We start from the raw sequence: 25,748 nt of genomic DNA on the forward strand, positions 1-25,748 counted from the left end.
CCTTTCTATTCATGTCTTCTTTGTGGTGCTGGGTTCCTTTACAGTTAGATTGTGAGAACTTCATGACTTAACCCTGGTGTAGTGGTGCATCCCAAAGCAAGTGGTCACCAAGCCACGTGAGGACTATCTTGAGTTGTTAGCACATTAGCATTGCTGGTGGTGCTATAGAGAAGCCGCCCAGGTGACCCTCAAAGCATGCCCCTCACCCCAAATCTTGAGTGGCACCTCACTGCCCAGAGAGCCCATGCCTTCCACAGTCTCCCTACCCAACCCCATTGCCCACCACTCCCTAACCAGCCACACTGGACCTTTATCTGGCTCCTGAACCCCATGCATGTGCACCCGGGACTATATTCTACAGCAAGCCTTGCCCCCCTCCAAACCATGCTTATTCTGTTTCTTCAGCCTGCTGCTCATTCTCCCCCCTCCACCATTTTTGTTTGCCAGGATCCTCCCTGACATCCCAGGCTGACCATGAAGCCTTCCCTGGCACCGCTCCTACTCTATTACATTTTGAATATGCCTCTTCTGGTGCCCAGCTTTCACTGAACTTAATAGCGTATAACTAGTTGTCTGTGCACCAGTCACCCCAACTAGATCATGAGCTCCTTGAAGGAGGGAGGGGTCTTTGTCATCTCTCTAATGGTGTCCTGATAAATGTTTGACAGTTGGTTCTGGTGGGGGTGGGCAGGGAGTAAGCCTTGATTCCCAGTATCTGATGATTCCCAGTATCTGATGATTCCCATGTTGTAAATACTCCCACCACTGTTGAGTTCCCGCTAACAATGTGACATCACTGAATATAGAGTTGGGAGAAGACATACCCAAGCAGGTCTTGTGAGCCTGTGCAGGGACCCCAGAACACACCCCTGTCTGTCTTCCACAAAAGACAGAATGATATCTTGAACACCTCAGGCACCCATTATGTGCTTGCTAATTGATGAGCAGGGTGGACTGACAGGTTGGAGGCCTTCCTAAGCAGTGGTCCAAAAATGAGAGGGGCAGGCCCTGGACTAAGAGGCAAGCAATGGGAATGAAGAAAAAAATTAAAGGCCTTTTGCAGTTTTTAATTAGAATTTTTAGTACTGACATTTTAGATCCAGAAGACAGGAAAAAGGAAGCGTCGAAAAGTGAAGCCAAATCTTAGTCTGAAAGGCTAGGATGATGATGACCCTTACTCCATTTGGGAAACTGAAAATTTTGATTTTAAACATCCTGAGTTTAAGTCAATAGGTCTCTGTGAGGATATGCATAAACTATTAGAAATGTAGAGTCTTCTCAGGGGAGAAGACCAGGCTGGAGATAAAATTTCTTCAGGTCATTTGCTTATTTTTGTTTGAGAAAATCTAGGAGAAGTGAGAGCAGAAAGAAAAAGACCAGATGTTTGATATTTTTCATGTAAAACATGTTGAAATTATCTAACTTCTTAAAATTTATATTTAACATAATTAAAGTGATTCAAAATTCAGGAATGCTTATGCCAGTGATTTAAATAATCATTTATGATAAAATCAAAATATCTTGACATATAAACATTTAAGTAAAATAGTGTGAATGTATTTTACAATGATTTCTCTCCTAATAAAAACAAAAATCCTCAAATTGCCTACAGATAAAGAAGAGGTGGTTTCTATTTCACTGACGTTAGAAATGCTTCCATTACTTTTTTTTTTTTAAGATTTTGTTTATTTATTTGACAGAGAGAGAGAAACAGCATGAGAGGGGATAGGGTCAGAGGGAGAAGCAGGCTCCCCGCTGAGCCGGGAGCCTGATGTGGGACTCGATCCCAGGACTCCGGGATCATGACCTGAGCCGAAGGCAGTCGCTTAACCAACTGAGCCACCCAGGCGCCCTTCCATTACTTTTCGAAATAAAGCAATTGTGTTGTTGATGTAAGTGAAAAATTAATCATGCTAGGACAATTTGACGGACAATGAAACTTGGCCTCATACCATGTTCAAAGTTGATTCCAAGTGGATTGAAAGCCTAAACATGAGAGTCTAAGGAGGGAAGATAACACAGGAAAATACCTTGATAATCTAGGAGTAGGAAAGATGTCCTAAACAGGACAAAGTGCTAACAAAAAGGCAAATATTGATAGGTTAGACTATGCTAAAATGAAGAACACCTGTTTATCCAAAGGCATTATTATGATGGTGTAAAGGCAATTACACAGTGGAGGAATATAGAGGAATATAGTATATAGAATATATTCAATGAACAAAAGACTATCCAGAAACAAAATGGCAACAAATCTGAACAAACATTTCACAAAAAGGAAATCCAGCTGGCCCATAAACATGAAAAGGTGCTCAACCCATCAGGACATGGGAAATGGAAATTCAAATTTCAGTGAGATACCACCCCTCCTCCCAGAACCGAGACGACGACGTTCCAACTTTCGTTAATTTCAATTACTGAAGAATGCGTGCCCTTGTGCTGGAGGATACTGGTAAAGAAGTCACAGCAGCACCATGGCTGTATCTAAAACCTAGAAACAAATGTCCATTAATAGTAAAATAGATTTTTTAAAAACTGTGGTATATTCATGCAGTGGAAACCTCTACAGCCATGAAAGTAAACAAACTACAGCCACATGAAGCCACGCGGATTAATCTCACAACGCAGAGTTGAGCAAATGGAGACAAACCACGAGGGAAGCAGGAGTCAAGGAAGCGATCACCTTAGGAGGGAGCTGTGACCCAGGACCACACCGGTTGGTTTCTGGGCTGCTGGCCATGTTGTTTCTTGACTGAATGGTGGTTGCAACAGGTGTTCAGGTGAAAAAAATTCTTGAACCTGCGCACTTAGGATGTATGTACTTCTCTTAAATGTTTGATTCCACAACTAAGGGGTTTAAAAACAATCTGAAATAAATCATCGCTTTATTTAAAAATGCATGGCACGTATCCTCTTGAAAAGACCATTTTCTTAGAGCTGTGAGGGTTTTGTAATGTAGGAATACATTTTTGTGGAAAACAAGACTTACAAAAACAAAAACGAATGTTTCTCATTAGTAATCCATACACCAGGGGTTTTTTTTAATTTAAATTTATTAATTTGAGAGACAGCATGAACACAAGAGCGGGGAGGGTCAGAGGGAGAGGGAGAAGCAGGCTCCCCACTGAGCAGGGCTCCATCCCAGGACCCCAGGATCATGACCTGAGCGGAAGGCAGAGGCTTAACTGCCTGAGCCATCCAGGGGCCCCTATATACCAGGATTAAAAGGAGTTACATTATTAGGGTCTACCCCACAAGAAACTTACCCATAATAATTAGAACCATACCTTTTGTTCACACGAATTCCTTTTTATGAGCCATTTAAAAAATTTAAACAAAGTTTAAATTGGGTTTAAGAGGTTTGTTCTGGGAAACATATTAGCCTTTTAAGAAGGTGGGACCTTTTGGTTGTATTTTAAGTCAGTATTTTGGACCCTCCATTCCTGCTAAGTATAGAGAGAATGCATTTGACTCTGTTGGAACTACGTGCTCACAAAATGATCGTTATTAAATCTTCGGCTCATACCAGCCCTAGGTGGGCTGCTGGTAAAATGGGACAGGTGATTGCTGTAGCCAAAAGAGTAAAGGTGCAGCAGCTGCTTGGCTGGCTTTGCTCCATCCAAAGACCTACCGATTCTTACATCCCAGACGCCGCAGGAATGAAAATCCACCCACCTTTCTCCAGATAACTCTACCGCCGCTTGAACGCCTCCTGGTACAACTGGGAAAACCGAGACTCAGACTCAGGGCTATCCACACCCCTTCGTCCGCGGAACCAAGCCTCGAGGCGGCCCGGCCCCTGCCCCGCGCTGCCCCCAGCGGACGCCGCACCGCGGTCGGGGACGGTGCGCGGCGCCCCGGCGCCCCCGAGTGGAGGGAGAGGTACGGAGGGAGAGAGCGGTGGGCGGGGCGGGGCGCGGTGACAGCGCGGAGCCGGGCCCGCCCCTGGCTCCCTCCCCCGGAGCCCACAGCGCCCGCCAGCCCGCCCGCCCGCGGCCGCCCGGGAGCTCGTCCAGCCCCGCGCTCCGCTCGCCCGCCCGCCGGCCGCCGCCAGCGCCTGTCCGCCTGCCGCCCGCGCTCGCCCCGTCGCCGCCCGCGCCCGCCCCCGCGGCTCTACGGCCCGGTAAGCCCCCCGCCCGGCCCGGGGTACCCCTCGCGCTCGCGGGGCTCCCTGCCCCCGCGCCGGGGCCCCAGCCATATCTGGGCAAAATATTCAGCTGTCGCCGCCGCCGCCAAGAGGGACTGAGCGTGGCTCCCTCTATAAATAGCCGCCGCCTCGGGTTGCCTCCGGGGCTGGGGAGCCCTGGTCTCGGGGTCCGGAGCGCCGCGCTCGCGTGCGCGCCGCTAGGCTCCCGGGGCCCCAGGCGGGGCGCCCTCGTCTCTGGCCCTCGGCGCCGCGTCCGTAAGCGGCGGCAGGAGCCAGGCTCTCGCAGAGCGGCGCCGGGGCCGGGGTCCCGCAGGAGCGGCCGCCCCCGCCACTCACCACCCGCCGGCCGCTCGACTCCCGCGCCGCGGGGCTCGGAGCCGGCGGGCCCTCTGCTGCGGACAGGTGCCCGGCCGAGCCCGGCACGAGGCGTGGCCCTCCTCCGGCTGCCGGGAGTTTGGGGGTGGGAGTGGGGCGTTCGTGCTCGGGGGACTAGCAACCGGGGTTCGGGCTGCGCCTATTGGTGGCAGGAAAAGTTTCCCAAACTGCGGGAGATGACGCGGTTTAAAGCGCCACGACACGCGCATTTCGTGCCGAGGTAGAGCGGGCAAGAAGCCCCCCTCGCTGTCGCCAACTCGCGGGGTGGCCTTGGCGAGCCCCCTCCCTTCTCTGGGCCTCAGTTTCCCCGTTCGTAAGGGCAGGGTTTGGTTCGGGCGAGGGAGCTAGGAGTCTGGGCGGTGAGAGCAGCAGGGCGCGCTCTTGACCGCTGGCGCTCCCCCACACCTGTTCGCCGCCTCGGGCCTGGGACGCTGGGGGCACAGCCGAGCACAGCCCGGGGCGTTGTGGAAACCGGACACTTGGGCAGTCGCTCTGACGCAGGCCTGTACTGGGACCTCCTAGGGCCCTCGGAGTGGCCTGCGCCGGGTACGTCCCGGAAGAGCGTCCCTCGGTAATTCTGGGCACCTCTGCTGGGAAGCAGCCATCTCCCTCGCAGCTTTCGACCCAATGAACCGCGCAGCACCAGAGGCTCCAGTCCAGCTGCGCCCTGGCCTCAGTTTCCCCATCTATACAGGGCCTCTGATGCGGCCTTGGAGGCACCCCCAGCCGCCCAGCCGGGTCCTGCTAGACCGACCCTGCACGTGGTCTCCACCTTCACCCTCTCAGATTCTTCACGATGACCTAGCCCAAGTTTTTCCCTATTGGAATCACAGACCCAGACCCTAATTCGGGTTCTGGGCCCTCAGACGGAGCACCCCTCCCCCAAATCCTCATCTTTCTCCCAGTGATGACAGCTATTACGTTCTTTGTCAAGGGCCACAGAACCCCCTGCTCAAGGTCACGTGCTGCTGACAGGCCAGGAGGCCTGCAGGCTCCACTCGCCTTTCTCCTCTCTTTCCTGACCCTTCCTGCCGCTCAGGCAGGTCTTGGGGATCTGTGAGCACCCCACCAGTGCCCCCTCTCCTTTGATCTGCTGCTGTCCAGAACTTTCCCTTGCTCAGACAATATAGCGCCCTCATTCTGAAATTTCATTTTTGTTTGAACTTTACTTTCTATTATATATTTTCTCTAGACCCACCTCAAAGCCTCACTGATAAAGAAGTAAGGGGAAATGAAGACAGAGTCCCATCAGTTTGAGCCATACAACAAACAGGCAGAGTGAAAGCAGGGAATGCTGTCACTTGGTGTCTTTACTCCCTCTGATGTGCCAATCTTGCAAACTCACGTTTTTGCCCGTCTTGGCCCCTGAGTTGCTCCCAGCCTAAGTGGAGCGCCAGTGCCCTCTAAAAATAGCCTCCTCCCCACCTTATCAGGGCCTCACACCTTCTCCCTCGTCCAGGGTAGGGCTGCTTCCTGCAGCTCAGCAAAAATGTAAAAACAGGGAGTAGGTATTTAGTGGCAGCTCTGAGTAACAGGAGGTGGACTGACCTGGAGGTCGGGACACCTGGCTCCAACCCCAATTCTGCCACCCATTTAGAGTGGCCTCAAGCTATGAGGGGGTAGGCAGGACGGTCCCCAGTAGACCTGGGGTCAAGAGGGCTCAGAGGTTCCCTTGGAAGACTTGCTAGCATGAGAAAAGTGAAGTTCCGGGGATGAAACTCAGGGGGACCCACCCCGTGAAGAGGAGGGAAAGAGGAGGAGAAAGTAGCTTCCCAGGGGCCCAGGGAGGAGAGAAGTCAGCAGTGGCAGCTGCTGAGAAGAGACGGAGGGGCTGAGGACCGGGAAGGGGGCCACCAGGATTGGCAGGTGGTCATGGGTGACTTTGGCCAGGGCCTTGCTAAGGGCTCAAGCATGGGATCCGCCACTACTTTACTGGGGCCAGTGACCCAGCCTGTCTATCTGAGCCTCAGTTTCCTCCTCTGTGCGATGGGGATAATAACAGCACCCATTTCACATGGGTTGCTTTGGGGATTAAGTGAGATGATGCTGGGAAAGCCCTCAGCCCAAGTGCTTGGTCCCTGCGATGATATTTCGAGCATTAGCGAGAGGAAGAGGCAGGTTCATGGGAGCTGAAGGCGTGGGAACAGAGCCTACCACTCCTGAAAGCTCCTCTGAGAAAGGAGCAGGGAGGGAAGGTAGCAGGAGCTAAGAACAGGCATGGGGGGATGGGCAGGGGAGGGCAGGTGCTTCTGGGATGAGGCTTGTAGGAAGAGGTGGAGAAGGACCCAGAAGACGGGAAGAGGAGGAAAAGAGAGAGGGGTGTGTATATGGGAGGACCGGAGGCCTGCCTTAACCACCTGCTGAGCGTCACAGACTCTGGAATCACATTCCTCCAGAATCAGGCTAAGCAAAGAAATTAAGTAAAGTAAAATGAATCCAGTCCTGGCTCAGACCCCTGCGTCCCCTTGGCAGTCTTCAGTATCTGTGAAGGAGGGTGGTGATGGGCCAGGAAGCATAGTTTGACTCTGCCCAGGAGCCTTGTGACCTTGGCTTGCTTATTTCTGAAATGACATCATCTATCGATGACTCCTGCTGAGTCCAGGAGTCATAATGGCCTTTTCCAGTCAGTGTTTTGATTTTTCAGTCTTACTAATGGACCAGCCAGGCTGCCAACATTTCTAAAGAGGGCAGTTCACTTTTCACTTAAAGCCAGAGCACCAAATAGATCAATTATTTGGCCGCTCAGAGCCATTATCAGTTTAAAGCTACAGTCCTGTTTCTGTGGGAGAACGTGAACCAGAGAGCATAATTCTGGGGCCATTTCCTCTCTTTTGTTTTATAAGATTCCTCCGTCATTTAATTGTGAAAGGACCCGACTCTCTTTGCTCCTAATGATAACGAGAGAATGAGCTCATTGGAGTCAACCTAGGACATGTCTGGGAGGTTTTCTTCAATGTCAGGAAGTGCTGGGTCCTCGTCTGATCTGAAAACTAAACAAACGCAAGCATTTCTTCTGTTTCTCTTTTCTTGCATCCTTTTGTTTTTCTCTCAGACAAAAACACAAATGTGAAATGTTGAAGTTACTGTGCATGGGGATGAGAGGGAGTGGAGGCAGGCCAAGCCCAGGCGCCCACGCGTCCCCGCCTCAGGACATCTTCTCAGGGTCCCCAGCCGAGCGACTGCTCACCCTGGGGCTTCTAGGGCGGTGACCCCATGGCCCTTCCTGGAGATGATTCTGTTGTGGGAGGAGTTGTGGCCACTGGGGTGTTCGCCCTCCATGTCCCTGGGAACTGAGGGAAGCAGCAACGCCTCTTGGCCTCACTCAGCCTCCTTTGTGGACTCATCTCCTCTCATCTCTTAAATGTCAGTGCCACTCTCAACCCTGTCCTCTTTCCACCCCACACCCTCCTACAATCCCATTCACGCCCAGGGCTCCAGCCACCAGCCATAAACTCGCAACTCCCAGATTCGTGTGTCCGGCCCGGGCTGCTCTCCTCAGCTCCAGGCATCTGTGACTCCTGCCAATCAGACAAAGCCAATAGGACATCCCAAAAGCACTTCACACCCAACAGGCCTGACTCAGGCTCATCACCCACTCTTCCTCCAGTGTCCCCCATCTTGGTTAGCATTAGTAACACCATCCACCCAGGCACCAAGCCAGAGACTTCCCTTTCCTTCACCACCCCATTTATTTGGTCAAGAGTCCTATCAATTCTACCTTCCTGAATATTCCTTCTATTCATTTCTATCTGCACAGTCACGACTCCGACCAAGTTCTTGTCATCTCTTCCCTGAGCTATTGTCAGAGCCTTGTAAAAGCCGCTCTGCATCAAGCCTTTTCTTCTTCTATGATGCTGTTAAAAGATTTTTATGAGGGGCGCCTGGGTGGCTCAGTTGGTTAAGCAACTGCCTTCGGCTCAGGTCATGATCCTGGAGTCCCAGGATCGAGTCCCGCATCGGGCTCCCTGCTTGGCGGGGAGTCTGCTTCTCCCTCTGGCCCTCCCCCCTCTCATGTGCTCTCTCTCTCTCTCTCATTCTCTCTGTCTCAAATAAATAAATAAAATCTTAAAAAAAAAAGATTTTTATGAAATGTAGCTCTGACCCTGTATCCCTCTCCCTTCAGGGACTCCCCATTTCCTACCAGATTCCTTAGCATTGAACCCAAGACCATCAAAGATCCAGCCCCAAGCTACTTCTCCAAAACCATCTCTTGGCACTCCCGCAAATTCTCCTTACCTTCTGGCCATGGTGCAAGCCCACGTGCCTTCATGGCTCCCTGTCTTTGGCCCTGCTGTTCCTTCTGCCTGGAATGCTGTTCTCTCCCTTCCTAACATGGCGGACTTGTAATCATCCTTTAAAGCAAAGCTCCTCGTTGCCTTACCTGTGCTCCCCCAGCCCCCAAACGGACCTCAGAGCGCCAGCTGTAGTGTGTTCTAAATGTAATCGTCTGCTACATCCTTGTCTCTGACGGGACTGACAGCTCCTTGAAGACAATTTATGGCTGATTTATTTCTGCTTCCCCAGTGTTCCAGCTCAGAGCTTGGCACAGTGCAAGTACTTTATGTGGTGATAAATGACTGACCATTGAATGAATGAATGAGCGAGTAAAATGGTATGCAAATGAGAGCCCAGTGACAGCCATGACAATCACAAAACATCAACCAGTATCTACAGCACTCAAGCATCAGCTCCGCGAGGGCAGAAAACGCCTATTCCGCTCCTCCTGACTCGGCAACCCCGATCAGCCCCATCCCGATACATGGAATGAATCCATGATCTCATCTGAAATGCAGGAGTCATGTAAGGTGGGCAGGGCAGGTATTATTAACTATTAACCCCCTTTTGTTCATAGAGGACAGTGAACCCAAATAGGAATTGTTCCAAGTCATCTAATTAGGGTGCATATTCCAGAAAAACCAAAGTGCTCTCCAGGATTTGGGAAGCTTGAGAAGGGAGAGCCCTTGCGTTCTATACTGGGGCTTCTCTAGCATTTGAATCATTTGGGATCTTACTAAAATGCAGACTCTGGCTCAGTAGCCCTGGGAGGGGTTCTGAGATTCTGAATTTCTAATAAGCTCCTTGTGTCTAATAAGCTCTAATTATTTTATTAAGCAAAAGGCTTAATTCCCAATAAAATCTAATAAATACCTCATAATGTGATGCTCATCCTACATACACAGACTCCCACACTTTGAGCACCAATGGGAGGGCTAGTTATCTCCAAGTTTCCCCTTGGTCATTGCATTAAGACATCATTTTTATTTTTTATTTTTTTTAAGATTTTATTTATTCCAGAGAGAGAGAGAACACAAGAGGGGGGTAAGGTCAGAGGGAAAAACAGACTCCCCGCTGAGCAGGGAGCCCGATGCAGGACTTGAGCCCGATGCGGGACTCGATCCCAGGACTCCGGGATCATGACCTGAGCCGAAGGCAGTCGCTTGACCAACTGAGCCACCCAAGTGCCCCAAGACATCATTTTTATTAAAAATCTACAAATGAATTCATTTAAGCCCTTACTCAAAATCCAGGGCTCTTTCTGGGTGTTTTTGTTTTTGTTTTTGTTTTTTGTTTTTGTTTGTTGTTGATGGAGCACGTGCAGGACACACAGATGGAGCCTGATGGGGCAGGTGGGGGGGCATGAGAGGGAGGTGGGAGTAGAGGGGACAGAAGGGCAGGAGGCAGGGACCCTAGTGATGGGGCACGTGATTGTGGGGAGGGCCTGTGGCAGGCACATATGTGGCCGCAGCATGCTGGTGAGGGCAAGTCCCCAGAAACAGCCTGTTGCCAGAAGGGTCGGGCTGAGCAGCAGTGGGTAATTTCCATCTTCTGCTACCTTCCCTCCTCCTTTGCATTCTGGAGACATTTAGGCCCAGACAGGGGCTTTCAAGCCCAACTGCCCAGTTCCTGGTCAGCCTAGAACCTCTCCTCAGACTCCTGTGTCTCATCACCTTTTCTGGGCACGCTGCTTACAACCAAGGCATCTGTGAGCCCAGGATGAGGGCTCCCGGTGCTGTGGTGGGGACCCAGATGCCTCCCTCAGAACCACTCAGAAGACAAGGGTGGGGGGAGCCCTAAAGAGGGACTTCCTCCTGGCAAACCCAGGAAGATTTAAAAAGTCAGATTGGAGGACAACATTGTATGCATTTGTTTATGGTTTTATACTGCATTCCATTTACACCATTAAAAGGGTTTTGAGATCGCTTAAAATAAACCTGCACAAGCAACATAGCTGGGAAAAACAGAAGTTTTAAAAAGACAGGGCAGCAAGCTTGAAAATCAGGATTATGAAACCCTGAGAACCTGACGGGAGCTCAGGGCCTTGCTCTTAGCTTTTTTTTTCTGAAAAATGAATATACCTGTGCATGACAGTTCATCACCACATGTCACCTCAGCGGGCGGGTGGGTCCCCCTGAAGGTCACTCAAAAGCCCAAGTTAAGAATGCCCATCGCAGAATAAGGGGAGGAAATTAGGCCAGCGTCTTGGCTGAGATGGCAACTGTTTTTGGACACCCAAGACATCTCTGGGATGAATCATGACAGGCAAGGGGAAGGGGACATGAGATGAATTGGGGGCGGTTGGTGTCTGATGAAAAGAACCCTAGTCTTTAAGGAGAGAGAGGTGTTTTCTGAGCCCTCCTTCTCAGAGCATACATCACAATGGAACACTAGGTAGAAGGCAGTTGTTTTTTTTTAAGATTTTATTTATTTATTTGAGAGAGAGACAGAGACAGAGCAAGCATGAGCAGGGGGAGGAGCAGAGGGAGAGGGAGAGGCAGACTCCCTGCTGAGCAGGGAGCCCGATGCAGGGCCTGATCCCAGGACCCCGAGATCATGACCTGAGCCAAAGGCAGATGCTTAACCAAATGAGCCACCCAGGCGCCCCTGGGAGGCAGTTTAGCATGGGGCTTAAGAATATGGACTTTGAATAAAATCTTTAAAAAAAAAGGGGGGGGCACCTGGGTGTCTCAGTCGTTAAGTGTCTGCCTTCAGCTCAGGTCATGATCCCAGGGTCCTGGGATCGAGCCCCGCATCAGGCTCCCTGCTCAGCGGGAAACCTGCTTCTCCCTCTCCCACTCCCCCTGCTTGTGTTCCCTCTCTCGCTGCGTCTCTCACTGTGTCTCTGTCAAATAAATAAATAAAATCTTCAAAAAAAAAAAAAAAGAATATGGACTTCGAGGCCACCTCCCTGGGTTCAAATCAAAGGTCTGCCTATTACTAGCTATGTAAATTCAGGTAATTTTAAACTCTACATGCCTCAGTTTCTCCTTCTATAAAATGGGGTTGTTGTGGGGATCTGTTTCCCCATCTATAAAGCGGGGGTGCTGTGGAGACTAAAGGAGCTGTTATATGTGAATGTTTAAGACCACGCCTGGGATATGGTTAGCATCACACAGCATGAGCTCTGATGGGAAGGCAGCATGGAGCAGTGATGATGCGCATAGTCAGATGGAATCTTGTCTGGATTCAAATTTCGGCTCTAGTACTTACTAGATCTGTGACCTTGGTCACTGTATTAAGTTACGTCGCATCCCCCCAAAGTCATGTCCACCTGGAGCCTCGGAATGTGACCTTATTTGGAAATAGGGTCCTTGCAGATGTCATTAGTTAAGATGAGGTCTTACTGGATTGGGGTGGGCCCTAAATCCAACGACTGGTGTCTTTATAAGAAGAGGAGTGGACACAACGCAGGGAAGAAGGGCCTGAGATGACAGAGTCGGCGATGCAGGGACAAGCCAAGAAATGCCAAAGAGCACTGACATCACCAGGAGCTAGGAGAGAGGTGTGGGACGACAGGTTCTCCCTCCGAGCCTCCAAAAGGAGCCAATGCTGCTGACAGTTTGGTTCCCATATTTTGACATTCTGAGTTGCAACAGAGCAAATTTAAGCCTCCAGTTTATGGTAATTGGTTATGGCAGCCCTAGGGAGCTAATGCAGTCAGATTACTGCAGTTCAGTTTCTTCATCTGTAAAATGGAATAAAAAAGTACCTACATCATAGAGTTATTAAGATTGCATGAAATAATCTGTATAAAGAGCTTATTGGGGATGCTATGTGGCTCAGTCAGTTAAGCATCTGCCTTTGACTCAGGTCATGATCCCAGGGTCCTGGGATCGAGCCCCACATCAGGCTCCTTTCTCAGTGGGGAGCCTGCTTCTCCCTCTCCCTCTGCCACTCCCCCTGCCCGTGCTCTCTTGTGCGCTCTCTCTCCCTCTGTCAAATAAATGGATAAAAAAATAAAGAGCTTATCACTGTGCCCATTATGCAGTACGTACAGAATGGTGCTTGCTATCGTAAGGTACGGGACATACAATACAATAGCCCCGAGGGTGGGTCAGTAGCGTTCTACTGTATGTCTGAATTCGAATTTATATAACCACTGCCTTATGGGTAAACTGTTATGTGGTTCCCAGTTTTTTGCTAATATAGATAATAATCAGATGATTTGTACATATATCTTTGTATGATTCACTGAATAAATGAGTAGAATAAATTCCTAGAAGTAGAATTGCTGAGTCAAAGGGCGTGTGCAATTGGGTAGATATGGCTTAACTTGCCTTGAAAGAAGGTAAACCAATGTGAGCCCCTCTTCTGTGTGACAGCGTTGGTCTCCCCCACATCTTGTGAATGCTGGGAATTCTCAGGCTTTTGCATCTTCGTCAATGTGATGGATGAGAACCAGTGGCTCATTTCTTAATTTACCTTTCCATAGTTATGAGTGAGCGTCATTATCTGCTCATAGGTTTTTTAGCCATTTGTATTTTTAGGTGAATTGCCCATTCCTTTCCTCTTTTTACATTTTCACTGGGCTGGTTTTGTTGTTGTTTTGGTTTGCTTAGGTTTTTTGGTAGGACTCTGTCTATTAAATAAATTAGCCCTGTGTTCAGTGAGCAGCAAATGTTTTCCTCCCATTTGCCCTTTGCTTATGGCATTGTTCATGCTCATTTTCATATTGGTTTTTCAGAAGATACAAAAACGACTTTCATAAGCTGAACCTTGTGTTAACACCTGCTGTGAGGCAAGGTGACGAGTTAGTTTGTAAAATGGAAAGTGAGAAAAGGACTGGCCACAGGCTTTTCTACAAGCCACTTTTATTAACTTTTTTTTAAAAGATTTTATTTATTTATTTGAGAGAAAGGGAGAAAGAAAGAGAGAGGGGGCACGAGCAGGGTCGGGGGGCAGGCAGGTCTACCAATGCTTTTGATTTATGGCTGGCAAAGCCAGGAATAATGCTGGGCATTCATTCATTTACTTAGCAAACCTTCCCTCAGCTCCTGAGAGGCACAGGCTTTGTGTCAGACCACAGGAGAGAGAGATGCTTGCTCCCAAGTAGCTTTCAGTCTTGCAGACAGAGGGGTACAGTAAGACGATGTTTCTGACGGCCTCTCCCATTTGTACTAAGATGTCTGGTCTGCTAGAACCCTTTGCAACTGGGAGAAAGATGACATGGAAGAGGCTGGGCCTGGTGAGAACTCATGGTGGCTTGCGATGGGGAAGTTGCTGAGATAGGTGGGGAGAAGGAGCCCCAGAGCAGACTGGCCTGGTGTGCAGGCCGGCTAGGATCAGGAGATGGTTTCAGAGCCCTTTCCTGGAACCCTGTTGCTCACAGTGATTCGTGCAGTGACTCAGACACTGTGATGACCTCAAGAGATGCAAAATGAATATACACAGTGGTGTGTGAACACACGAGCACGCAGCCTTTCTAATTTAAACCACTGGACAATTTTGACTGACGTGTAGACCTTTGAGACTCCGTGTGTCCTGGGACAGGGCTCGTAGCAACTGCAGAGAGAGACAGGGTCAAACGCTGTGCTTAGTTTCCCTGCTTTTTCAGCAGGTGTTTTCCCGTATGACTAAGAGAATGAGATCAGCTGGGGGAAAATAAAAGCAAACAGGCCAAAAAACAAGTCTCATAAAGATAGCTGGTCTCTGAGTCCCCATCCTCCCCACTCAGTGGCCCCAAACATCTTTCCTAATTGAATCAGGCCTTAAATCTCATCTTTCACCTCCCAAACAACCACCATTAGTGGAGAGAGACCTCAACTGTCTCTGGAAGGCCTCATCTGGGACTCTGTCATCCCTGCTCACATGCCTTTTGTAACCCCTCCCCACTAGCTCCTGAATCAGCCCAGTGCATCTCTGGGCATTTTTTACTGTTAGAAAGTTCCTGGCACAGATCATAAGTCCATGTCCTGGGAATCTATGTCGTCTGCCCACTGGGGAACCACAGAGCATGTCTGTCCCTCCTTCCCAGGGTCAGCACATTACAGGTGTGAAGAGTGTGACCATGTCTCCCCTGGTCCTTCAACTGTTCTTCATGTGACACATGGCTCCCCTTCTCTGGACTCAGCACCACTCATGAGCAAATGTCCAATGCAGAGAAGAGGTCACCCACATGACCAGTAGGTATATGAAATGTACTCAGCATCATTAATGAGCAGGGAAATGCACAACGAGATACCACCACCCACCCGCCATCATGGCTAAGGTTAAAATGAAAAGTACTGACCATACCAAGAGTTGACAAGGATGCAGAGCAACTGGAACTCTCATACATCACTGGTGGAAATGTAAAATTATGCAATTACTTTGGGAAACCGTTTGACAGTGTCTCCTGAAACTAAATGTACGCTTACTCCGAGCCAGCAATTCAACTCCAGGTATGTACCCAAGAGAAATAAGTGATTGTTTCTACCAAAAGATGATCGTTGCCCCATTTATAATTACCAAATACTAGAAATAACGTAAATGGTCATTACCAGTAGAGTAACTAAATTATGGTATAATACGTTTAATGGAATACTACACATCAGTGAAAAAGAATGAACTGTTGCTAACACACAACACGGATGAATCTCCCAGATGTGATATGCGTGAAAGAAGCCGGACATGAGAACATACCCACTGTGTGTTTTCATTTATGTGATGTTCAAAAACAGTTAAAACTCACCTGTGGTTTTCAAAGTCCCTTTGAGGGAGATGGACCGGGAGGAGGTTTATGAGCACTCTGGTGGGCTGGAAATGGCCCGTGTCTTCCCCTGAGGGGTTTTTACATAGAGACAGACATGGAAAATTCAGGGAGCTGTACTCTCAAGACTTGCACACTTGACTATATATAAAACCAATGCCGGGCGCCTGGGTGGCTCAGTTGGTTAAGTGACTGCCTTCGGCTCAGGTCATGATCCTGGAGTCCCAGGATCGAGTCCCGCGTCGGGCTCCCTGCTCGGCAGGGAGTCTGCTTCTCCCTCTGACCCTCCCCCCTCTCATGTGCTCTCTCTCATTCTCTCTCTTTCAAATAAATAAATAAAATCTTTAAAAAAAAAAAAAAACAATGCCTTATTAAAAAAGAAAAAAGTCACCCCCACAAATGAAAGAGTGGGGGCCCAGAGCTGAGCTCCAGCATGAAGTTGAGCCAGACCACCATTGTCTTGCTTCAGCCACTGTACTTTGATTAATGCAGCTGAGATCCCACCATGACCTTTGGGGCCAACACCTCACACCTTTGACTTACATTGGGTCGACAGTCACCTGAGAATCCCTAAATCTTGGCTGCTCAGCTGTGTCCACCCATTTCGTGCTTATGGGGTTGGCTTGTCAGGTCTCAAGCGTTGTGGGACAGAGACAAGGGGAAGGAAACCAGCAATCTGAACTGTGTCATCCTTTATCTCATTCCCTCTGTGCGGCACCCCTTGAGAGGTGAATGTTGGGCCCTCACTTTAAAAACAGCCCCATGAGGGGCGCCTGGGTGGCTCAGTTGGTTAAGCGACTGCCTTCGGCTCAGGTCATGATCCTGGAGTCCCGGGATCGAGTCCCGCATCGGGCTCCCTGCTCGGCGGGGAGTCTGGTTCTCCCTCTGACCCTCCCCCCTCTCATGTGCTCTCTCTAATAAATAAATAAATAAATCTTAAAAAAATAAAATAAATAAAAAAAAAAAACAGCCCCATGAATCTCAGAGGCACTGTGTGACATGACCAAGGCTGCCCAGCCAGATAGAGCTGGTCAGGGGCTTGAGCCCCGGTCTGTGTGACCCCTCGTCCAAGCTTTGCCTTTCATCAGGCTGACCAGAGATGAGGCCACATCTGTAACATGGGGCTTGTGGCCTAGCTGTACCCCCTGGTGGTAGATGGAGACACCATGCGTGTGACATGGCCCCAGGGATCTCTGTGTGAGTGTTACCTCCCAACTTCATTATAAGCATCCTGAGGGCCAGGAAATACCTTAACTCCTGTCTGTGCCACAAAGGCCCCCAAGCCCTGCACATAGTAGGTTCTCAGTAAGTACCCAATGAATTGGGTTGTAGAAACTGAGATTCAGAGAGGTATAGCAACTTGCCCAAGATCACACAGCAAGTCCTCGACCAACAGGACTTGTAACCAGATCCCCTGACTTCCATCCCAGTGCTCCATCTGCCATTGCCCAGTGTGGCCAGCTTCCCGTAGACCGCAGGGATCGGAGATGCTAATGGGTTGAAAGATACTTAGGGAGGAAGGAAAAGGACCATCTGAGGTGAGACAAGGCTGAGTCTGGCCAGGATGTGTGTCCCAGGGAGAGGGCTGGGGACGGGTTATAGGTGACGCAGTTGCACAGACCGTACTCTCAGAAGGACGCTGGGCTTGGGTGAATGCTCTGCAGATACTCTCTTGAAATTCTCAATTTTATCTTTGGATTTGTATTTTTAAGTGAAGTCCCATGGCCAATAGAGCACGCACCAGGGCTTAGAGCTTTGGCCCCCTCGAGGCCCCACCTCCTGTTGCCTCTCCTCTCCCTGGGGACAGGTTCTTAGACCCCAACTGCCTCCCCTCCTGGGGCCCCCAGGTCCCGCCGGCCTCCCTGGGGCTCTCTGGTGCATGCACTGGCAACGCTGAAGGACAGGCCTCTCGTCCACCCCGGTCCGGGCACCTAGCGTCCCAGCACAGAGGTCGCGATGCTCTCGGATGGCTCATTTCTGTGTATTGGGGTGGTGGCCCCCTGTGGGACGGGGAGATGCCGGGCTCCACCATCTGGCCCCTCATCGGATCAGGGTGTGTGTGTATCCCGCTTCGGGCAGGGGAAGGAAAGTGGCAGCTAGTGGATTTGGCGTGCACGCTTTGTGTCGTGGCCCACGGGCACCTGTGTGATCCAGAAATTAAACAATAAGTAAGAAAACACTATGACACATCAAGAGTGAGACAGTGCGAGAAAGGTAAAACTTTATATCTTGGTATCTTTGGTGGCACTTTTTCCCTGATTTTGAACAGAGGACCCTACAGTCTTACTTTACACTGGACCCAGACCCGACCAATTCCGCAGCCAGTCCCACCGGGGAGGATGTTTCCCAGGGCCGGGTGGGGGTTCGGCGGCAAGCAAGGGCTCCCTGGGGAAGCAAGATGGCAGGGGACGGGGGCCCAAGTGGCTGGGAAGCTCGGTGACAGGTACGCGGCGCCCTGAGGCACACTCACCCCTCGCAGCACAGGGGGCGTGGAACCAACCTCAGGCCTGGAGGTGGCTGAGGCTTAGCCGCTGCAAAGGTCTCTGCACATTGCGTGGCGACTGGTACGATTCTTGCATCACATTCTATGACCCTGTTCTAAAACCCGAACCTTGAGGAAGTTAAGCCCCCCAGAACTTCCATTACCTGCTGTCTGCCCCTTCCACACCCTACCTGGCAGCCCCCACCCCCCACCAACGGAGGGCCGGTTGACTTTCTCCCCTTGTGGGTCACTGGCCCGGGATGGAATTTTGTCGTCCGCCCTGCTCCCTGGGCCTGTGTCCCTGACCGAGCTGCGGTGATGGGCCCTCACTCTGCGCCAGGCCTGGCTGCGCACTGAGATGCGGAGCTGGTCTCAGGGGGTGTTGCCCAGCGGGCCCAGCCGGTGAGGGAGGGGCGGGGTGCTGAGGGGCCTGGGCTCAGGGTCTTCCTCGCTCCCTAGGAGGCTGTGCAGGGGGAGGCCAGCCACTCCAGTAAGGTCGGGATGCTTCGCTCTCTGGAGGGGCTGTGCCTCCAGCTCTTAGCAGGACTGCCGAGTGCACGGAGGCGGGCAGAGGGCACTGCAGGCTGAGAGGACAGCCGGGAGGACTGAAATGTCAGGGGTGGTCAGGGCGAGTGGTCTGGCACAGCTGGAAAGGGAAGGCCTGGGCTGGACCAGAAGCTGGGGAGGCCCAGAGGCCACCAGCTCTCCAATGGCCTCAAACCCCAGGCTGAAGAGTTTGCTCTCTGACTGTCATAATGGGGCCTTCGAAGGTGGCTTTCAGCTCGGGAGCAGCATCAGAACTGATGTTCATGAAGATAGTTTAGAGGTTGAGTTGGGTGTGGATGGGAAGGTAGGGAAACTGAGGCAGGGAGAGGTTGGGGGGCTGTTGTGATAACATAGATTTTAAAAAGGCAAGCCTCATGGAAAGGGAGAGGAGGGACACATAGAAAGGATGGGAGAGAGGTAAGCTTCTGGTCCCAAAAGGACAAATACGGTAGGATTCCACTTAGATGAAGTGCCTAGGGTAGTCACATTCACAGGGACAGAAATAGAGTGGTGGCTGCCAGGGGCTGGGGAGGCAGGGCGGGCAGGATGGGGAGTTGGTGCTTAACGGGGAGAGCCTCAGTCTGGGAAGACGAACAGGTTCAGGAGTCGGGCGGTGGTGAAGGCTTCGCTTCATGCCACCGAACTGTTTTCCTTAAAAAGGTTAAAGTGGTAAATTTGATGTTATGTCTATTTTATCACAATTTCAAAAACAGGATAATATTTAAAAGATAAGAGAGAAAGCGAGAGAGGACTGGCGGGTGTGAGGACTGACCAGAGCGAGGGGAGTGGGAAGGGAGAGTGCAGGCGGCCCCAGGTGTGACTGAGGCTGCGTAGATGCGGTCACCCAGGTGAGGAGACGGTGGGGGTGGAGGCCGGGGCCCACGCTCCGCATTGGGCGTGTGGGGCCTGTGGGACTCCAAGAGTGCCTGGCAGGCGCCGGGGCTGGAGAGACTGGCTGAGAGTCATCAGCTTATCACTGGTAACCGACCCCACACAGGAGAAGATGAGAAGGCCCAGGGGAAGTGTGGGATGTGAGGAGAGGGCAGAACCAAGGGGACAGGTGAGCCAAGGAGAATGAATGCATCATCGGGGGGACTGAGGAGGAGGGACAGAAAGGAAGGAGGGAAACCCAGAGAGTCTGAGCTCTCACGGGCTGCAAGGAGCAGGGCTCATTCAGGGTGCCTGAGTGCGATGAGGGTTGTGTGTGGGAGAGAGGATGGGGTTCTCATGGGAATCCAGCATGAGCCACAGCAATCCAGGCCTGAGGGAGCAGGGCACTTCTGGGGACACGGTGTTCTCTGTCTGTCTCTCTCAGTCCCGTGAATTCACCCTCCTCTGAGGACTCTTACTCCCCTAAAAGTCTCTTCCCTCATGGCCTTAGCTTCCACGTGCTCATGATGGTCTCCTCATCCCCAGCTTCCCCTGCCACCTGCCTCACTTTCTCCTTGTGTCCCTGTTCAGTGCTGTTGTGGGTTGAATTTTATCCCCCCAAAATTTGTACCTGTGAATGTGACCTTATTTGGAAATAGGGTCTTTGCAGATGATCAAGTTAAGATAAGGTCCTAAGGGCAGGCCCTAATCCAGTATGACTGGTGTCTTTATATTAAGGGGACATGCAGACACAGACAGGTACAGAACAGGGAGACCACCAGCTCAGGCTAAGAATGCCTGGGGCACCCGGAGCTACGGGAGAGACGTGGACCCCACTCTCCCACAGAGCCTTCAGAAGGAGCCAACCCTGCCAACACCTAGATTTTGAATGTCTAGCCTTCAGGACTGAGAGACAACAATTTCTATTGTTTAAGCCAGTCAGTTTGTGGTACTTGGTTAAGACAATTGCAGGAATTAATACAAATGCCAAGAAATAAAAGCTCATTCACCCAATTCCAACCCACCTCATGGCTCATTGACTAGCCGATCAATCAGTTGCCCTTGAGCCAGGCACCCACTTTGAGAGGAGGTGTCACATGATATAAAGCATGGCTGCCCCCAGGGGTGCCTAATGAAGGAGGGCAGTGGGGAGACAGCTCTCTCAAGAGGAACAGGGGGCATCTCAGGCACTCTTGTGTCCCTGAAGCCAAGGGAAGAGAGAGGCGCAGGCTTCGGTGATGAGGGATCATGGCCTGAAATCTCTTTGACCAAAGTGTCTTCCAAAAGAGAAGGACAAAGACGTGAGAAGATTGGGTATGAAGAGTCAACTTTGTAAATCAGCCTTTCTTCGGCCATCATCAAGCTGTTCACTGTGGCTGAAATAAGAAGATGGTATAACTGGAAAAATATTCATTTGAATTTGTGACTCAGCCCCTCCTGACCTCAGGGAAGTGCAGTCCATAAATCCAGACGCTGCTACAGCGCCTCCTTCTGGAGTGTTTCCGTGGGGGCGGATGCCGGAAAAGCCATTAGCAGAAGTGACTGGACCCATTCCCCATGAAAGATTTAAAAGTGCCCTTGGTACTCCGAGAACTTCCCCGTCTCAGAGCTTTCATTTCTGAAGCTTCCTGATGGATGGCCTCAGCCCTTGACCCACTAATTTTTACTCTCCAACCTGCGTAGTTTTATTTCCTGGCACAGCTTGTAAATTCTGTTTTTTCATGTTGAGCCGTGGTCTAAGGCTTCTGCTGTTGAGAAGCAGGGTGGCCAGATGAGCCTGCTGGGGTACCATAGACACGAGATGTGGAAGACTCAAGTTTTTCAATGTGTCTTACATTTCTTGAGCCGCCCTTTTGTTTTTCTTACCAGCTCTTCCTCAGGACTCAATTTATAAAGCAGGTAAGAGAGGCACTTCAGGCTGGCCATGCTGGGAGCCTCATCATCACCCCCTTCCTGCCGCTCCCTCCCCGTTTGGGTTCCCAGCCCTCCCAGACCTGGTCCCCCTCTTTCCTTTTGAAAGATGGCAAAACAAAAGATCCAAGAAGAGAAGGGACTTGCCCAAAGGCCCAAGGACACTAGACCGCAACCCAAACGTGCTCATTCTCTACTAGCACACTTACCAGGCACAGGACTAGGCACTGGGGACGTGAAGACCAGTAAGACCTGGGTCCCTCTCTGAGGGGAGTTACAGTCTGCCGAGAGGACCTGGGGGAGCGGGAGGGGGATAGGAAGGCGACCCCAGTAGCAGTAGCAGGGGGCGGCAACCTCAGAGTCACGGCTAGTGTTTGCTGAGCCTGTGTGGACCGCACACCAGCCCCCGGCTTTGCCCCTGATCTGCTCATGGCCACTTAACCTTTACAACACCCTATGGAGGGAACAGTACCATTACCCTCTCACTGTTCAGAGTGATTGGCAACTTTTTATTTCCGCAGCTGAATCCCTCTTTCTTCAAGGGAAATCTGGCACGGAGCCCCAAATAAACACATCAGGCAAAACCAAGGTGAGCCCCCTCACTCAGCCTTCCCTGCGTAACCCCCGGCAGGGACCCTGGAGGCGCCTGAGGTCTCCCTGCACACGGTTGAAAGACCCCCATCTGATCCGATTTTTGGATGGCTCCCAGAGGCACAGGTCACAAGTGGAATTTCCCAGTCCACTTACGCTCCTTGTACAGCTGAGCAGACGGAAGCGCAGAGGAAGGGAGGGATTTAGCGAGGGCCGCCCAGGGAGCCACCAGGGCGGCTGGCGCTCCAACCGGAGTCTCTGAATCGCAGCCCTGCGTCCGCCCGTGGCAGCTCTTTTATTAGGCAATGGAAGCCTTTTATTAACAGCTATAAAACACCATCCGTTCCGAGCCACGTTTTAAGGTCGAGCTTGCCGTGGGCTCGGTGCACAGGGTTTCCACCTCCCTCCCACCCTCCCCCTCCCCACCTCCAGCTCGCCACCTCATTGACCCCGGGGGCTGGGGGTGGGGGGGAGAATCTTGCTTTAGAGAAGCCAGTTCTGGGAGCCAAGTAGGTGAGTGTGGCTGGAAGCTGACGGCTTCCTAGTTGGCCTTAGGAGCCCTCCGCTCCTCTCGGCGGCGCATTGAATGGAAGGTCTCATCGCTCCGTAACATTCACGGAATATTTGACATTAGAAAGGGCCTTTAAATCCTCTGAAATAGGATTTTTGAATTCAACAGCACCTTGGAGTGTAGAAGAGGAACATTAACTTCCCTTCCCTGTGTGTACTAAGAGGGAGACTCTTTCAGGAAAGTTAATGATTGTCCCCCTCAGGGCTGCGTCTCTGGAGGTGGCCTGCCGCCCAGCCCTCCCTCCTTCAGCGGGGCCCCAAAGTTGCCACCTACTTCTCTCTACTTGTGCCTTTGCAGCTGCTTTTCCTATTCTCCTCTCTTCCCTTGTCCTGGCTCATCCCTTCTGCAGGCTCTGCCTGTCACTTTTTTTGAAGGATTTTAGTGCAAATCATCTAGGAAATGAGTCTGCTGGCAAAGACAGCAAGCACGGGAAGCTCCCAGCATCCCAAACCGGTCCCAGCTGGTTCTGCCCCCAAGTCCCTTCTGGGGTGAGTCTGAGTGGCTCCCTCATGTGACCCAGAGGTGAGGCTAAGGGTGTTACCCAAACCTTGCTTCATGGGATTCCAATTCCAGGAATACTTTCTCAGAGGCATGGTTTCATGGTTAAAGACCAGGAAAATTCTGCATGTAACCTATTTCTCCTGGGGGCACCCAATGTGTGGAAGCATACCGAAAGTTTTGAGAAGTCCTGCGGTCTCAGGTCCTATGGAACTTTGGATAGCCCAAAACCTGTTTGAGTGCCCAAAATATGTTTTGCAGCTCGTTCAGAGGTGTCTCTGTGAGTTAGTTCTGGTAAACCTCTGAACCTTTCACTAGGGTCTCTCTTGGCTATAGATGCTCTCCTGGTTCCACTCAAGAAAAGCCAAATTAGGTTATTCTCTGAGAGCATCACAGAGGGGTTTTTGTTTTGTTTTGTTTTTTCATCTATACCAGAGCATTGTCAGTGGCTTGTGCTTTCTTTGGAAGTAAATAGAAATGAATCAAGGGGGACCCATTTGTGGTTTGAACCTTGCGTTCTTGGGGTCCGGGCAAAGGAAGACGTCAGGCCAGGCCAAGCCATTCTTATACAAAAGGATGGTACTGGGGTTTTCTGTGTTTGGGAAGCAAGGGCTTTCTTATCAGGCCAGCTGCCATATTTCTCCTACACACATGCCAGCACGTGCACAAACGTACATTAATAACACGTACCTCTGCTTTCTGAAATGGAGGCTTTTCCTGTTAGCTGAGTGAACTCTGTTTTTTGTTTAAGTGCACTAATTGTTTTTAGTTAATAACTATTCCAGCTGGTTGATTGATTAGCTGGTTGTCTTTTCCTAACTTTCCTTTCTCTCTATGCTGGACGATCCCATCAGTCCTGTCACAGAGGAGCCATGGTGTGTGTGTGTGTATATGTGTGTGTAGGGGTCTAAAAACACAAACTGCTGATGAAGGAGATACTGATTATATCCTTTTGCTGGGGCTACCATAACAAAATACCACAAACTGTGTGGCCTAAACAACAGAAATGTCTCAAAGTTCTGGAGGCTCAAAGTCCAAGATCAGGGTGCCAGCAGGGTTGGTTCCTTCCAAGGGCCATGGAGGTCTGTTGCAGTCTTCTCTCTCAGCTTCTGGTGGTTTGCTGGCAGTCTTTGGCGTTCCTTGGTCTGTTGGAAGCATCACCCTGATCTCTGTCTTCATCCCCACAAGTGTTCCTGTGTGTGTCTGTCCAAATTTCCACTTTTTGTAAGGACACCAGTCATGTTGGATTGGGAGCTCACCCTGCTCTAGTAGGACCTCATGTAAACTGAACGAGTTATTCCTGCGATGACTCTTCTACCAGGTAACAGCACATCTTACTTGCAGAGTGGTGCTGGCTTACAGAGATCCTGGGGGCTAGAACTTCAACAGATGAATTTGAAGAGCACAATTCAACCCATAACACCAATGCTGGACACAGTAGTGTATTCCATTCCGCAGCATTGAAGGAAGTCCTGAGCTGTTGCCTCACTATTTAGCCTGTCAGCCTCAGAAAGGAGGGCGAGGGTGAGAACAGGCTCGGATACAGAGATACTGGCAGTTTCTGCAGCAAGCTGACATTTTCCAAGAGGAGAAGAGCCCACGGTCTCCTCAAGGTTGTCTGATGGGATAAACAAAGACAGGTAGAACTACCATTAGGTTCATTTCAGTAAAAAGCATCCTGTTGCGTGTGTGGCCCCGGGTTGGACCCTGGGGGGAAGGGGATGCAGCAAACTGACACCCTGCCCGGGGGGTGGGGGGGTCGCCACAGGAGATGGATGTGAGCTGAGTGGAGGGGTGTGGGCCCAGCGTGAGGGCCATGATGAGTTTTGCTTAGTGAGGGGACATGGAGGCTTCACAACGGAGGTGATGTGTGAGCTGGGCTTGTCATATTATCAACAGTTTTAGTCAAGAGGGAGGGCAGAGGGCTTAAGGCAGATCAGGGTACATATGGTGGTTCTAGAACTTCCTAGTAGCATGATTTGCATGAGTCACTCAACCTATCTAAGCTCCATGTCCTCCTCCATAAAATGGGGTTAACAACAAATATCTACTCAGAGGTTAAATTAGAAAATCCTTGCGATGTGCTTAACACAGGGCTTGGATGTGGTGGTTAACATTAGCTGCTTTTTGTGAGGCTTGACCGAGATGTTGTAGGCAAAGGACCTGCATGCAGCAGGTGTTCAACTGATGCTCCTCCTCTTACAAAATCAGCTTTGGCAGAACTTTCAGCATTCATGTTTTCCATCAGGGCATGGAGTGAAGGGTGGAGGGTTGTACAGAAAAGCATTTGAACGACTTAAGAATAAAATAGTCTTCGAGCATTCATAAGCGTTTAGAGTCCCCTGTTTACTTGGAATTAGTGGCCATGCCAATATAATCAATGACAATTTATTCAGTCACATGCCATCAGGACTTTCACCTTGCACAGTTTTATTGGAAAATTAATCCAGCTTAGTAGAGTATCCGCTATAGTAGTTATTATCCCGACGATTCATAGAACATGCCCGGCCACCATATGAATGCCAAGCATTGATTTGCTCTGAGAGAGAAAATCCAGGAAGGGTCTTTCTAAGATTTTTCTCTTTCTGGTAGGTCATAGATCACAGAAACTCAGAAGACAAGCACCAATTCTCTTACCATGTCGTACAGACGAGAACTAGAGAAATACCGTGACCTGGATGAAGATGAAATCCTCGGAGCCCTCACGGAGGAAGAGCTCAGGACCCTGGAAAATGAGCTGGATGAGCTGGACCCTGACGTGAGTAGGCACTAAAGGGGACCATGTCATCAC

At 50.6% G+C, this 25,748-nt stretch overlaps 1 protein-coding gene and 1 long non-coding RNA gene across 5 annotated transcripts in view; one reads left to right on the forward strand and one right to left on the reverse strand.

Moving 5' to 3' along the window:
- Positions 1–1,658: 1,658 nt before the first annotated feature.
- LOC123849390 (uncharacterized) lies at positions 1,659–3,871 on the reverse strand. The gene is made up of 3 exons (XR_006792042.3): positions 3,676–3,871; positions 2,684–2,847; positions 1,659–2,491 (listed from the first exon to the last, which is right to left on the reverse strand). It is a non-coding gene; the product is annotated as an uncharacterized LOC123849390 (long non-coding RNA).
- Positions 3,872–3,979: 108 nt separating this feature from the next.
- TMOD1 (tropomodulin 1) overlaps positions 3,980–25,748 on the forward strand; it is an 84,938-nt gene continuing 63,169 nt past the window's right edge. Inside the window, exons 1-2 of one of the 4 annotated variants that reach the window (XM_064579927.1) lie at positions 3,980–4,123; positions 25,550–25,715. In XM_064579927.1, coding sequence (XP_064435997.1) covers positions 25,596–25,715 — 120 coding nt within the window. In that variant the 5' untranslated portion in view covers positions 3,980–4,123; positions 25,550–25,595. Of the gene's footprint in view, positions 4,124–25,549; positions 25,716–25,748 lie in introns of those variants that run through there. The other 3 variants (XM_064579926.1, XM_045882753.3, XM_064579928.1) reach the window with 3 other exon arrangements.

This window comes from Mirounga angustirostris, unplaced genomic scaffold (assembly GCF_029215605.1).
Source record: "Mirounga angustirostris isolate CCGP_5_RB_7025 unplaced genomic scaffold, mMirAng1.0.hap1 SCAF_15, whole genome shotgun sequence".
Classification (NCBI taxonomy): Eukaryota; Metazoa; Chordata; class Mammalia; order Carnivora; family Phocidae; genus Mirounga; species Mirounga angustirostris.